At 44.6% G+C, this 16,259-nt stretch overlaps 1 protein-coding gene across 2 annotated transcripts in view; it reads right to left on the reverse strand.

Moving 5' to 3' along the window:
- The window catches only part of LOC140717302 (glutathione S-transferase Mu 1-like), a 60,132-nt gene that overhangs the window by 19,023 nt on the left and 24,850 nt on the right, over positions 1 to 16,259 (reverse strand). For both annotated transcript variants that reach the window (XM_073030754.1, XM_073030753.1), the window contains exons 2-5: positions 10,924 to 10,999; positions 7,908 to 7,972; positions 4,362 to 4,443; positions 133 to 233 (exon numbers count right to left, since the gene is read on the reverse strand). In XM_073030754.1, coding sequence (XP_072886855.1) covers positions 133 to 233; positions 4,362 to 4,443; positions 7,908 to 7,972; positions 10,924 to 10,999 — 324 coding nt within the window. The remainder of the gene's footprint in view (positions 1 to 132; positions 234 to 4,361; positions 4,444 to 7,907; positions 7,973 to 10,923; positions 11,000 to 16,259) is intronic.

Below are 16,259 nucleotides of genomic sequence, written 5' to 3' on the forward strand. Positions count from 1 at the left end.
GGTTAAGTTTTTCACCGTAGCACAGCCTAAGAACTTTTAAAGGCACGCGTTAAATACAACTAAGCTTCCCTTTCTGCCCTGCGAAAACAAAACAGCAATGTATTGACTTATCAGCATTGGTGCCGGACTCACGTAGTCAGGGTTGTAACACAATCGAACAAGGGACATGCGGAAATCCATCGCCTGGTTTTCCATCAGATCGACACGAATTACCTCTGCCTCAGTCTCCCCAACTGCACAAAAGAATACAGACATTTAGATCCAAGAGAAAGAATGCCAGGAGTTCACACCAGACTATAGCGAAGACGGGTCCTCGCCAGCTTACATTCATCCAGAAAGGCTGTTTCTCAATGGGGGGAGTCCAGGAACAGAGGGCACAACCTCAGAATTTAAGGGCGTTCCTTCAAACCAGGGATGAGGCAGAATTTCTTTAGTTAGAGGGTGGCGAATTTATGGAATTCTTTGCCACGGATGGCTGCAGATGCCAAGTCATTATGTTTATTTAAAGCGGATGTTTGATAGGGTCTTGATTAGCAAGGGCATCAAAGGTTACAGGGAGAAAGCAGGAGAATAGAATTGAGAGGGATAATAAATCAGCCAAGATGGAATGGTGGAACAGACTCGATGCACCAAAGAGCCCAAATCTGTTCCTACGGCTTATGGATCCCTTGGAAACTTGGCTGTATGGATTCAAAACTGGCCAGCCCACAGAAGGCAGAGGGCAGCAGTAGATGGTGTGCATTCAGCCTGCAGGCCAGGAATCCATTCTGGGACCTCTGCTCTACAAATGATTTGGATGAGGAATTGGAAAGTAGGTGAGTGAACTTTCAGGAGAGTTTGCTGGTGTTGTAGAAGGTAAGCTACAATCAGACACTGATTAAGATGCAAAGCTGGGCTGAGACGTTCAGAGGCAGAGCCGAGTGATGATGGCACTAAACAGCGACTCCTTTGCGTGCATCTTCGGAAACAGCTGGATTTCTACCTTTGATATCTCTTTTTACCCCCCCCCCCCCCCCCCCCCAAGGTTCTTTTGAAGACCCTGACCTGGAGTTACGCTCTGACTTCTGTTCTTTGTGGGAATGGGACACACTCTCAGGGTCTCACAACCGGCCGCTTTCGATACGCCAAGGTCACGGCCTACAAGACCAACGCACCTTCAGGGTAATGGATTTTCGTGGGTCTAGAGGCGGGCGGATTCAAGGCTGGTGCCGCTGCAGGCGACTGATGCGTCGCGGGAGAACAAGGAAGACAGGAAACAGTGGGCTTGCTGCTGGCTGGGAGCCCAGAGGCACAGAGCCTGGAAAAAGTGATGCAACAGACTTCTAACACCATAAATCAGCAAGTTGTTCTGTTACGTCTACCCTCTCACTGTGAAATGGGGACAGCTCTTTTTCCCTTATTGGGGGACAGAGAGTCTGTGATATGGTGAATACCAGCTGGAAGAGTAGACTTTGGGGGTTACTGCAAGTCTGTGTCTTTATTGATGTTTTGCTGCACGCTTGAGTGCCCTATGGGGGGGGGGGGGGCACCGATGTTTTTTTGCTGGTGGGGGGGGGAAATCGTTGCTTTGCTGCTGCTAATGCGTGGGTGGGGGGAGCTGGGGGGACTTCGGGGCTCTGACATTTTTTTGACACTGCTGTTTTCGTGGATGTTTGCAAAGAAAAAGAATTTCACAATGTACATTGTATACATTTCTCTGGCATTAAATGTACTATTTGAAACCTATTGAACTGCATTTGGCACTTCAATCAGAAAGTGTGGAGCAAAATATGCTGATGGTCAAACTTGTAGGCACAGTACAAGGTTAATGGCAGGACTTGCAGCAATGTGGAGGAACAGAGGAACCCTGGAGTTGACAGATCCCTTCAGAGCTATGGAAACTAAGTGGTTAAGAAGGCGAGTGGTGTGTGGACCTTTGTCAGTCAGGGTATTGAGTTGAAGACCCATGAGGTAATGTTGCAGCTCTGTAGAACCCTGGTTAAACCACACCCGGAACATTGTGTTCAATTCTGATCACTCCATTATATGAAAGATGCAGAAGCTTTACAGAGGGTGCAAGGGAGTTTCAACAAGATGCTGTCTGATTTAAGAGAACAAGTCTTATGTAGAAAGGTTGAGCGAGCTAGGGCTTTTCACGTTGCAGCGAAAGAGGGCACGAGGCGACTTGAAAGACCTGGACAAGATTTTGAGGCATCGACAAACATCGCCTTCTTCCCAGGGTGGCAAGTGCCTGGACTGCATGGTTGGGGCATTGTTTGAGGCTGATTAACTACACAAAAGGTACCTTAGAGTATAGTAATGGTGATTTCCTACCAATTAGGAAATAGTGGATTTTACTATAATGAGGAAAAAAATGAATAGATATGTAATAAAGTAGAGGAAAGTCGATTATTGGTGATTAAGCATTGGATATAATGAAATAGTGGTGGAATGTCAATTAATGGGGATTAAACATAAATGACGTACATCTCTACCAAAGGAGGTGCAAGCCTCTCCTTCCCTCCACTAGCTTGCAGGTCACCAATAGGCCTAGCCCCAGCCCGATCAGGGTCACGTGAAGCCATTGGAGCAGGTGGGGGATGGTTGTACGAGTCCTGCTTATGCGCCTTCTGACGCCAGGCAGACAATCTCTGAAAAGTATTGATAATGGCCGGGGTCACCCATCTTGTAAAGACACTGCCCAGGATATTGCAATGGCAAACCAGTTCCGTAGAAAAATTTGCCAAGGACAATCATAGCCATAGGACCATGATCGCCCACGTCATGACATGGCACATGATGATGATGATAATGATGTAATGAAATTGGGGAATGGCTGGGTCGGAGTTATTCTCCGATCTTGGAAACCCACTTGCAAATGTATTGCCAAGATCGGAAACAAGTCAAGCCAACCATCAACCACCTGAGCTACACATTTTCCGAGTTATCTCCAGATTGGGGAATTTCTATTAACGAGGATGAAGCATACATGTGCAATGAGATAGAGGACTCATTGATAGGTCCATGGATGAAAGACGTTGGAGGGTAACGGGCTGTGTCAGAGGGAGGGGCATGGAACTCTGCAGGAACCTGCGGAGGACCTGTACAATGATTACTTCAGGGAGGAGTGGTGAGCAGCACACGTCCATACCCAGCTACTCCAGGTGGTGGCAGTAGTGAGCCAGATTCTTGAACCAGCAACTCTTCGGTACTATTCTTCAAAGAAAAGGCTCCTCTTCCTTGGAACACAGATTGACAGGAGATTTGATTGGGGTATACAAAATTATGAGAGGCATAGACTGAGTAAATGCAAGCAGGCCTTTTCCTTGAGTTGGGTGGGACTACAACCAGGTCATGGGTAAAGAGTGAAAGGTGAAAAATTTAAGGGGAACACAGGGGGAAACTGCTTCACTCAGAGGGTCAGAGTGTGTGGAACGAGCTGGCAACGCAACTGGTGCATGCAAGCTTGATCTCAATGTTCAAGTTTCGATAGGTAAATGGATAGTAGGGGGGTGAGAGCTATTGTGCCAGTGCAGCTCGACAGTAGGAGGCAATTTAAATGTTTCCGCATGTCATGGACTAGATGGGCTGAAGGGCACGATTCTGGGCTGTACTTTTCTATGACTATTTATTATCGGTGTTAAAAGGGAGAAAGGGTCGGTCACGAAGTAGCAGTTGTCACACTGTGCAGCACCTCTACAGAACTCCATATTCCAACAGAAATTTTCTACTCATTTTCTTCATTATACAAATATAACCTGCTCCAGAAGCGGACTAAAGTTACACTCTGCTTTCACCCAACTTCAAAGTAAGCGCGTGCACTTATAAGGGTAGTAAAAAATTTTAATTTACAAGGACATTGCCAGGACTTGAAGAAAACCTGAATTACAGGGAATGGTTGAACAGGTTAGAACTCGACTCCCTGGCGTGTAGGAGAATGAGAGATTTCATAGAGGAATACAAAATTATGAGAGGGATAGGGAGGCTTTTCCAATGAGGTTGGGCGAGACAGTTTAAGGGTGAAAGCTGAATCACTTCGGGGAACCTGAGGGGGAATGTCTTTACTCAAAGGGTGGTGCAAGCGTGGAACGAAATGCCAATGGAAGTGGTGGATGCGGGTACGATTTCAACATTTAAGAGAAGTTTAAATAATTTCATCGATGGGAGGGGCTTAGGTCTGGGTGCGGGTTGACGTAACTAGACAGAATAACAGTTCAGCACAGACCAGATGGGCTGAAAGGCCCATTTCTGTTCTGCAGTGCTCTACAACTCTATTTAAGTGTGCACTCAAAGGGATTTGAATTAGGGTGAATCCCAACTTGAGCTATTAGAACGGTGGTCAAACGGCAAGTGTTGGAGATTGCCAAGGAGACCGATTTTACCAAGTTTGTGTTTCCTTGCAATGTACCGCAGGATGGCATTACTCTGCGTGATCTTTGTTTCTCCATCGATCAAATAAGGAAGCTGAAAAGAGAAGCACAAGGTCAGAACGTCTACAGAAAAGCATGTGACATCTTACGCAATTTTACCGCGCCATTTCTTGGGCATGCTCACCGACACGTCATGAAAATTGGTGTTTTGCAGAAGCAGTACATTGCAATACATAAAATACTATCAATTACAATACAAAATACACACACAAACAGTACAGTCGGCCCTCCTTATCAGCGGGTTCAGCATGCGTGGATTCAACCAACCGCGGATTGGGAAAACCCGGAGCTTCTCTCTCCAGCACTCGTTGTTTGAGCATGTACAGACTTTTTTCTTGTCATTATTCCCTAAACAATACAGTATAACAACTATTTACACAGCATGTTATTTGTATTAGGTACTATTAGTAAGTCAGAACAGGTACATCTGGTATTATTTAGTGTCAGTTAGTCAAACGTTTGTCTTAGTATATATTTTACCTTTCTATGCATATGAAGCACTTAAGAAACATATGCATTTGCATAATTAAACCACTGCGTTGCTTAGTAATAATTGCACCTTTCATTCGGGCAGGACCTTTCGTATGCTCCATTATTCTCACTTTATCCATTAAAATTGTTCCGATCGTTGACTGACTGTAGCCTAACGCTTTTCCAATGACCGATGGTGTTTCACTTCTTTCAGATCGCTTTATTATTTCCACTTTATTTTCAATCGTGATTGTTTTCCATCAACAGAACAGAAACACTGCGGATTCAGCAGCAGCCGTGGGCAGCAGGTCCCGAGCTCCACCGGGTCCACCGCACTGAGACTGGTTAAATAAGGGACTAGAGGATCCACATTTTTTGGTATCCACGGGGGGTCCCAGAACCAATCCCGCACGGATAAGGAGGGCCAACTGTACTACACAAAAGTCTTTGCCACATGTATATAGCTAGGGTGCTTAAGACTTTTGCACAGTACTGTAGTAATTTTATGTATTGCACTGTACTGCTGCCGCAAAAAACAAATTTCATGACATATGTGAGTGATGATTAAACTAATTCTGCTACGGTTCTCTGTGTGGACTGAAAGTGAGAAGAGGGCAAGGACAGGGAGGGAGCGGGAAGCACCAGAGACACACTGTAATGATCAATAAACCAATTGTTTAGAATCAAATGATCTTGCCAGGCGTCTCAGGGCTGGGTGTGTCTGCACCAAAGTCACCCTCCACCCCGGCACTCCTTCTCTGCCACCTGTCCCACAGCCTTCACGAGGCACTCCACCCTCACTCCCAAGTCTACAAATTGGTTCTTCACTCCATTTTGACAAATACAGTACTGTGCAAAAGTCCCTAGCTATACAAGACTTCTTCACAGTACTGTAGACACTGTACATCCATACACACACACACGCACACACTACTACTGCAAACAAAAAGAGCAAAAATAATTCAGAAATCTGATGTAAGTGGAGAAGAAGCTGTTCCCAAAATGCTGAGTGTGTTTTCAGGCTCCTGTACCTCCTTGATAATGGTAGCAATAACAAAAGGGCACATCCTAGGTGGTCTTGCTTCTTATTGATGGATTCTGCCTTCTTGAGGTACTACCTATTGAGGATGCCCTCAGTGATGGGGAGGCTAGTGCCCATGATAGAGCTGGCTAAGTTTACAACCCCTCTGCAGCTTTTCCCCCCGTCCTGTGCATCGGCACCTCCCTACCACACAGTAATGCAAACATTGTTCACCATTCCTTCACGAAGGGGAGGCCAGTGCCCACGGCGGAGGTGGCTGTGTTAATAGTCTGTCTGTTCGAGCACACTAACAATCTGCAAAACTCCGCTACCAGTGTCTCAAGCTCTGAACTTCCATCCCATGTCTCTCCGCAAACCTGCCTCGTTTGCCAAGCTTCTATAGACAGACATACTTTATTGATCCCGAGGGAAATTGGGTTTCGTTACAGCCACATCAACCAAGAATAGTGAAGAAATATAGCAATATAAAACCATAAATAATTAAATAATAAGTTAATCATGCCAAGTTGAAATAAGTCCAGGACCAGCCTATTGGCACAGGGTGTCTGACACTCTGAGAGATGAGTTGTAAAGTTTGATGGCCACAGGTAGGAATGACATCCTATGACGCTCGATGTTGCATCTAGAGAGCAGATAGAGAGAGATACATTCTGATTTCATGTAAGCTGCCATTAAATACTTTGGTACACCTGGAGCATAGTCTCAGAGCGCAACCTACACAGTCAAGAAAACTCGCCAATGCTTCTCTCTTCTGAGGAGGCTGAAGAGAGCTAGACTACGCAGATAAGTACTCATGACCTTCTGCAGGTGCACGGTAGAGAGCATCATAACATGCTGCATCACTGTGTGGTAAAGAAAGTACACCGTCACGGACAGGAAGACTCTACAACGTGGAGTCAAAACTGCTGAAACTCACCACCAGCACCATCCTGCCCGCCATCAGGGACGTACAAGCAGGAAGGTGCTGCAAAAGGGCCAGGAACAGAACGAGGATTCCACCCACCCGCTCACGGACTGCTTCTCCCACTCCCATCAAGCTGAGCAGCATCCACACCAGGACCACCAGACTCAAAAACAGTTTCTTCCCTTAGGCCATCACCATCTTTTTGAGGGATTTTCTCACACTCACACTCTCTTTAACAGTTGCAGGTACATTTGTGTAGCCTTGTGTTCTGGGGCTGTGCCCTCTGGTCCTCAACTTCCCCACTCTCACAAACATCCTGTCCACATCCACTCTACCTATGCCTTTCAATATTTGATAGGTATCAATGGGATTCCCCTTCATTCTTCTGAACTCCAGCAAGTACAGGCCCAGAGACAAACATTCCTCAAAAGTTAACCCTTTCATTCCCAGGATCATTCATGTAAACCTCCTCTAGACCCTCTCCAACGCCAGCACCTCCCTTCTTAGATAAGTGGCTCACGTCTGTTCACAATTATCCAAATACAGACTAATACCCCTGAAAAGCCTCAGCTTGAGTAGAAGATTTATTCCACCACTGTGTAACATTTTAAAGCAAGTCAAGTGTGCTTTGAGTACAGTTCTCCAGAAAATTCACCAGAGCAGCACCACTGTGGATCTCTAAATCCAGTGCAGTGACAAGCAACATACAATGGAGAAACTGATTTCAACAAATGGTGCAAAGATAAAATTATAATTTTTCTTTAAACCCAATCAAGTTTTTGCAAGGAAGCTTGAAGAAGTTTAGATTCAGATTTATTTATTTATCACATGTGAAATGGGTTGTTAGTGTTATCCAACACAACCCAAGATTGTTCAGGGGGAGGGGCAGCCTGCCAAGTGTCGCTATATATTCTATTAACAACAGAGCATGGCCACAATGTTCAGCAGAACAGTACAATCAGCAACAATACTACAACACAAGACACAAAACAAGAACATTAAAAAAGACACTTTCCTTCCCCCGATCCACCCACTCACACAGCAAAAGATGAAGAAGGTGGGGGCTGGTGTCGGCACTTACATTCGGGAAGTCAAGTCCGAGTTTCGGCTTTACGTTAAGCCAGGTGCTCTTGTCGTAAGTCGGAGCTTGGAGAAAAAGATACACATTGCCATGTTTACAAAAATGCATTTCAAACCATTGTCCAAGTAACTGAGCAAGTCGAACAGAAGAAAAATGAAACAACATTTATACTAAAAATTGCATTTCTGAATTGGAAAGATGCACAAATAATACCCCGCCGCTCTTCTCCTCTCCCATGTTTCCAGGGCAGCAAGGTGGTCATGAATATAACGCCTGCACTCAGCGGCTACCTTATTAGGCACCTCCTCTGCTTATAAAGTGGCCATTAAGTGTATGCTCATAGTCTTCTGCAGCTGTAGGTTCAAGGTTTGACGTGTTGTGCATTTACAAATGCTCTTATGCATACCACTGCTGTAATGCATGGCTACGAGTTTCTGTTGCCTTCCCGTCAGCTTGAAACACCGTCCATTCTCCTCTGATGTCTCTCGTTAACAAGACACTTTAGCTCACAGAACTGTCACTCACTGTTTTTGTGTTTTTTTTTTGACCACTCTCTGTAACCTCTGGAGTCTGTTGTGCATGAACATCCAAGATCAAGATCAGCAACTTCTGAAAGATTCAAAACTCCCCAGCTGGCACCAATCATTCCACCATCATGGCTTTGTGTGTGGTAGGTCATGTCTGCCTAATCTTACAGTTCTGAGGATGTCACCAGAAAAGTTGCTGAAAGCAAGAGAGTGAATGTTGTGTACATGGACTCCACCAAGGCAATTGACATGGTCCACTTGGAAGTTTGGTCAAGAAGGTTCAGTCACTTGGTATTCAGGATGAGGTAGTAAATTGGATTAGATATTGGCTTTGCAGGAGAAGCCACAGCGGTAGCAAATGGTTACCTCTAGAACTGGAGTCCCGTGACTAGTAGTGTGCCACAGGGATCGATGCTATACGTTCTTACTTGTCACCTATATCAACGATCTGGATGATAACGTGGTTAACTGGATCAGCAAATTTGCAGATGATACCAAGAGGGGGTGTAGTGGACAGCAAGGAAGACTATCAAAGCTTGCAGGGGAATCTGGATCAGCTGGAAAAAAGGTCTGAAAAATGGCAGATGGAATTTAATGCTGACAAGTGTGAGGTTTTGCACTTCGATAGGACCAACCAGGGTAGGTCTCACAGTGTGGTAAAACAAAGGGATCTAGGAATATGGGTCCGTAATCCTTTGAAAGTGCTGGTACAGGTAGATAGGATTGTTAAGAAAACTTCTGGCACATTGATCTTCATAGATCAAAGTACTGAGTACTGGAGTTAGGATGTAATGTTGAAGTTGTACAAGGTGCTGGTGAAGCCTAATTTGGAGTATTGAGTGCACTTTTGGATTGAATGTAAATAAGATTGAAAAGAGTACAGAGACGAATTTAGAGGATGCTGCCAGGACTGGAGGATCCAGATATAACAAAAGATCGAATAGGTTAGGACTTTATTTCCTAGAACATAAAAGATTGAGGGGAGACTTGATAGAGGTACATAAAATTATGAGGGGTATAGATAGGGTAAATGCAAGCAGGCATTTTCCACTGAGACTGGGTAAGCAGAAATCCTAGGCCAAGGGAGAAAGGTGAAATGCTCAAGGGGAACATGAAGAGAAACTTACTCGCTCAGAGAATAGTGAGATCATACAACGAGCTGCCAGCGCAAGTGGTGAATGCAATCACGATGTCAACATTTATGAGAAGTTTAGTTAGGCACATGGATGGGAAGGGTATGGAGGGCTATGGTCCAGGTGCAGACTGATGGGACGAGGCAGTTTAAATACTTCAGCACAGAATGGTTAGGCGGAAGGGCCCGTTTCTGTACCGTGGCGTTCTACGGCTCTAACGTCACTTAGATCATATTTCTTCCACATTCTGATGTTCGCCTGAACAATAACTAAACGTTATTAATGCGTGCATATTTAGTTGATTAGATATTTATTTACAAGCGGTGTACCTAATAAAGTAGGCACAGAGTGTATAACCCTGAACATGCCATACCATTAATATAATTAATACTATGAAGTTCCTGTGGATTTTAAAAATTTAGACAGTCAATTCCTGCACCACCGTTGGCTTGTGGGATTGCTGAGAGCCGACGAAGATTGGGGATTGCTTTGTCGAGCACCTCAACTCCATCGACAAATAGCAGAATTTCTCAGCAGCCAACCATTTCAATTCCTATCCCCATTCCAACAAATCGGTCCATGGCCTCCTCTTCTGCCACAATGAGGACACTCTCCGGATGGAGGAACCACACCTCATATTCCCACTGGGTAACCTTCAAACTGATGGCATGAACATCGATTTCTCCAACTTTCAGTTATGTTTTTTCTTTTCCTTCGCATTTCATTTCCCCACTCAGGCCCCCAACTCTTCTACTCATCTGCCTAGCATCTCCCGCAAAACCTCTTCCCCTTCCTCTCTGCCATGGTCCACTATCAGATTACTTCTTCAGCCCTCTCCCACCTCCCAACTTCTTGCTTCAGCCCCCTCCCCCACCAACCTGGTTTCTCTTATCCCCTTTTAGCTGTCCTCCTTCCCCTCCCTCCACATGTTTAATCTGGAGTCTTCCCCCTTCCTTTCCAGTCCTGATGAAAGGTCTTGGCCTGAAACGTCAACTGTTTCTTTATTTCCATAGATGCTGCCTGCCCTGCTGAGTTCCTCCAGCATTTTGTGATTTTGTGTTTGGCACTTTGGAGTATTTTAGGTGGGGTGGGGGGGGGGGGGGAAAGGAGAGTTAACAGACATATGGAAAAAATGAAATGAGATAAATGTAAATGGGTGCTCAATAACTGGGGTGGACTCATTGGGCTGAAGGCCTGTTTCTTTGCTGCAACATTCTACAACAAATCAAACACTAATCACTGAAAATGCTACACAAATGAGTCACAAAACATTTTAGTTATTAAGCAAAAACCTGATTTCAGTCTCCCTCTCCCCATCCCCCCCCCCCCCCCACACACATAGACACACACACTTACCATCTCCACAGCAATAGTGCTTCTCTTCATAAGCTGTCCCGGTATATTCCAAGAGCAAGCGGATTGGCTGAGCCAGCTGTGACAGATTCAGAACATGTCATTAATTGTAATGGCTAACAGGAGAGGACATACTTTTAAGATTATCAGATGATGGGATGTCAGAAGTAGTTATGTTTGCAAAAATGCACTCTCAGGAGTGGTAAAAGAGGCAGGCACATTAGGGACATTTAAGAAATTCTTAGATAAGCACATGGCTGGAAGAAAACTAGAGGGTTATGTAGAAGGGAAGGGTTAAATTGATCTTAGAGTAGGTTTAAATGTCAGCACAACATTTTGGGACAAAGGGACTGCATTGTGTTGTATGTTTTGTTACAAAAAGGTTGTATCTAGTGATTCTTGAAGATTTATTACCAATGCCTCCATAATTTCTTCAGCTACCTCTTACCCCTGGGGAATACTCGATCTGGTCCAGGAGACAGATGTACTTTCAGACTGTTCAGTTTCCCAAGAACTTTCTCTCTAGTAATGGTAACTTCACACACTTTATGCCCCGACACCTGGAACTACCACCATTCTGCTAGTGCGCCTTCCACAGTTCTTCCGACATTTCCTCATTCCCCCACTATTTCTCCAGCAGTCTGATATCCACTCTCATCTCTCTTTTACACTTTATGTATCTGAAGAAACTTTTGGTATCATTTAATATTATCGGCTAGCTTACTTTGGGATTCCATCTATATCTTTTTTAGTTGCCTTCTGCTGGTATATAAAAGATTCCCAATCCTCTAATGTCCCACTAATATTTGCTCTACTATATGCTCCCTCTTTGGCTTTTATGTTGGCTTTGACTTCTCTTGTTAGCCACAGTTGTGACATCTTGCCTTCGGAATACTTCCTCCTCTTTGGGATGTATATATCCTGCCCCTTCTGAATTGCTTCCGGAAATTCCAGCCATAGCTGCTCCGCCATCATCCCTGCCAGTGTTCTTTTTCAATTCTGGCCATCTCCTCTCTGATGCCTCTGTAACTCTGTTTACTCCACTGCAATACTGATACATCTCACTTTAGCTTCTCAAATTTCAGGGCGAATTCGATCACATTATGATCACTTACCACCCCGCTCCCCCCAGGGTTCTTTTACCTTAAGCTCTCTAATCAATTCTGGTTCATTGTACAACACCAGAATAGCTGATCCTCTTGTGGGCTCAACCATGAGCTGTTCTAAAAAGCAATCTCATAAAACACTGTAGAAATTACCCCTCCTCATGTATTTCACATTACCACTGCTGTAAAGTTAATAAACTTCACTCTGAATAGCTTAGGGCTTAATTCTTCCGAGCGTAGAAAAATGAGGGGAGATTTGATTGAGTATACAGAATCATGAGGGGTGTAGATAGGTTAAATGGGGTGCATGATATGTCAAGGGAGTGGTAACGTTCCTGGTGAAGGGGCTTGTTGTGTCCATTCTAGGGCAGCTCACTCACCCTTTGGTCCTTACCGGATACTCAGCTCTCACCTGTGGCCCCACGTAGCTGTTTGCATGTGACAGCAGCCACATTCCAGTACACTGTTTCAACAGGTAGGCTAAACCAGGCGAGGGTAGCCAGGGGGCCTCATACCCCAGAGAGGTAGGAGGAATGCCTAACCTAGCACACGAGTCAGCTCTGGCAGATTGGGCGAACGAGATCAACAGTGAGATTCAACAGTCAGGAAGACTGTTTTGCAAAGCACTGTGGAGTCTGGAGTGCGTGGAAAGGCAGAGAGATATTTTGGCCATCCACTGCAAACGAGGAAGACCCCAGTTGCGTTGACTACTCGTATCATTGGATCTGGACTTCCAATGACAAGAGAATGAAGCTGCTCCAGTGCACTGGCTTTTCCACTTTAAAAAGCACCCACAAGGGTTTCCCATCATCGTTGGACATGATGGACATCACTAGCAGATAGGGTAAGTGCAAGCTGGCTTTTTCCACTGAGGTTGGGTGAGGCTAGAGGTCATGGGTTAAGGGTGAAAGGTGGAATGTTTAAGGGAGGAACTTCTTCACTTGGGGGTTGGTGAGAGCGTGGAACAAACTACCAGCGGAAGTGGGTTTGATTTTCAACAGTGAAAAGAAATTTAGATGGACACTTGAATGAGAGGGGTACGAAAGGCTCTGGTCTAGGTGCAGATCGATGGGCCTAGGCAGGAAGTTCAGCGTGGACTAGATGGGACAAACAGACTGTTTCTATACAGTAGTGTTCTGTGCCTCTATGGTCTAAATAGCAGAAGCAGACAACATCCTGAACCTGCCACCCCTCCAAATGTTTCCTGCTCCACTGCGGGCAGAATCTACAGGCGCAGCATGCAGTTCATCAAGTGGAGTGGGAGCAGTTCTGGTCAAGGCATATGTAGGGGGTTTCTTCTTTGTTACTGCGTATGTTAATCAAAATGGCTTCTTTGTTTTTTTAAAAGTAGGAATGCTTCTTTGTTGCGAGAGAGTGCTGGAAGCTTGTTTGGGTTAAAATTCACTGATAACGAGAATTGTATTCCTTTGTAAACCAATTGGGATTAATGATGTTCTTTCTTCTGAGTCTGTAAGCTATTGTTGGCGGGCTTTTGGGGAGATCGGCGTGAGGGGGTGAGAGAGAGAGGACGCGATGCTGTAAACTGGGCGAGGAATGTACCCCAAGCGGGGGTCCAAGGCCAGGAGATACCCCGAGGAGAGAAGACGAAGATAGATGTGCTTGGTTGACCACTTCGGGTGGTCCTGAGCTGCGAGTCGAGGAGTTCGGAGGGGATCGAATGGTGTCCAGAAGACTTCAGTAATTAAGCTCCAACGGTTGTGCGCAAAGTGGTTTGGACTTTGATAAGTTTGGCACCTTTTCTTTATTTTCTTTTTCTTCATATATACAGTATGGTTATTAATCATTTAGTTATAGTAACCTTTATAAATTGTAATCACTTGATCGCATATGGTGTACTGCCTGTTTTTGGGCGAGGCGGGGACATCACACAGCGTCCACACAAGCTGATTACCCAGTTTGGCGGGGCCGACGGCTCCTCCTCCTAGACGAGAACGAGCTGAGCGAGCCTGAGGCGACCCAGGGGTGACACATAGTTCTTATATAAATTTGCTGATGATACAGCCATTGTTGGTAGAATCTCGGACGGTGACGAGAGGCCGTACAGAAGCAAGATATGCTAACTAGTGGAGTGGCATTGCAGCAACCACCTGGCACTCAATGTCAGCAAGACTTCAGGAAGGGTCAGACAAAGGAACACATACCAATCCGCAGAGGGATCGGAAGTGGAGAGTGAGCAGTTTCAAGTTCCTGGGTGTCAAGATCTCTGACGGCCTAACCTGGTCCTAACATATTGATGCAGTTATAAAGAACACAAGACAGTGACTATACTTCATTGGGAATTTGAAGAGATTTGGTATGTCAACAAATGCAGAATTAGAATCACGTTTATTATCACCAGTATGTGACTCAAAAACTTCTATAGTTGTACCGTGGAGGGCATTCTGACAGGTTGCATCACTATCTGGTATGGGGGGTTGGGCTACTGCACAGGACCAGAAGAAGCTACAGAGGGTCGTAAATTTAATCGGCTCCATCTTGGGTACTAGCCTACAAAGTACCAAGGATGCCTTCAAGGAGTGGTGTCTCAGAAAGCCAGTGTCTATTATTAAGGACCTCCAGCACTCAGGGCATGCCCTTTTCTCACTGTCACCATCAGGAATGTTGTTTCATTTTATTGTGTACTGTACCAGCAGTTTATGGTCAAAATGACAATAAACTTGACTTGACTTGAGGGAGGAGGTACAGAAGCCTGAAGGCACTCACTCAGCTACTCAGGAACAGCTTCTTCTCCTCTGCCATTCAATTCCTTAATGGGCATTGAACCAATGAACATTAACTTTTTTTTTATATATATATTTGCACAATTTTTAATCTACTCAATATACATACACTGCAATTGATTTACTTATTTATTTATCATCATTATTTTCTTCTTCTTCTAGATTATATATTGAACTGCTGCTGCTAAGTTAACAAATTTCACAACGCATGCCGGTGTTAATAAACCCTGATTCGTCAGCTGAAAGTCACCAGGAATGAAAAGCTAAAAAGGGATTTTTTTTTTTTTAAATGATTGACTGAAGAAAAAGAGGAATGGGTAAACACCCAAAAGAAACCGAACTCTACCCTAGTGTTGTTATTTATTCACATAAATTGACATTTAATACTTAAGGAAGGCAGCACACCCTCTAACCCGAAGTCCCAAAGCACGACAAGAAAGCAGCCTAGAGTCGACCTTGCAATGAAGTGCTCTCAGGAATTTCCGTATAGGAGCTGTGTCAAAGAAAGACAGCCCGAGGAGGATCATCACCAATCCTATTAGAAAGGATAATTAACCAATCCCCACCCTCGCCCACATACAGCTGATTACTTTCCATGGGCCAAAGCAGGCGAATGCAACTATCTCGGACAAATGACTAGGTTGGCATTGACAAGCTGGGTCAAAGGATGTTTCAATAGATGACATTGGAGCAGAATTAGACAGTTAGGTCCAGTGAGTCTGCTCCACCATCAAATCATCATGATTTACTTTCTGTCTCAACCCCATTCTCCCTGTAACCTTTGATACTCTTACTAATCAAGAACCTATCAACCTCTGTTTTAAATATACCCGATGACTTGGCCTCTATAGCTGTCTGTGGCAATGAATTCCAGACTGACCACCCTCTGGTTAAAAAAAAAAATTCCTCCTCATCTGTCCTAAAGGGACATCCTCGTATTCTGAGTCTATGCCCTCTGGTCCTACAATCTTCCACTGGATACACTTCTGTAGAAAAATTTGCCAACCACAGTCACAGTCATGGATAAGACCATGATCACTCACATCATATGGCTCAGCACAAAATGATGATAGTGCTGGGGGGAGCAAGGTGTGAATGCACAGGCAAGTTTGATTTCACTCAAGAGTTGGGTGTACATGGAACGTGCTGCCAAATAGTGGCAGAGGCAAACACATTAGGGACATGGGCTATAGAAAACTGGAGGACTATTTAGGAGGAACGTGTTTGATTGATCTTAAGAACAGGTTATAAGGTCAGTACAGTATTGTGGGTCCAATGGCCTGTACTGTGCTTTAATATACCATGTTCCATACTTCTAAGGACTCCTTTTCTCTGTTCACAGGACATTTAAGAAGTGTATATTTTTATCTTCTTGATCAACACTGTAGACAATTCAAGTCATGCTTAATAAAATTTCTTGTTCTTGGAACATTGTGATAAAAAGTAGAACAGAGTAAAAGATTACAGAAGGAATGGAGACAGGCTAACCCCT

Source organism: Hemitrygon akajei, chromosome 27, assembly GCF_048418815.1.
Source record: "Hemitrygon akajei chromosome 27, sHemAka1.3, whole genome shotgun sequence".
Taxonomy (NCBI): domain Eukaryota; kingdom Metazoa; phylum Chordata; class Chondrichthyes; order Myliobatiformes; family Dasyatidae; genus Hemitrygon; species Hemitrygon akajei.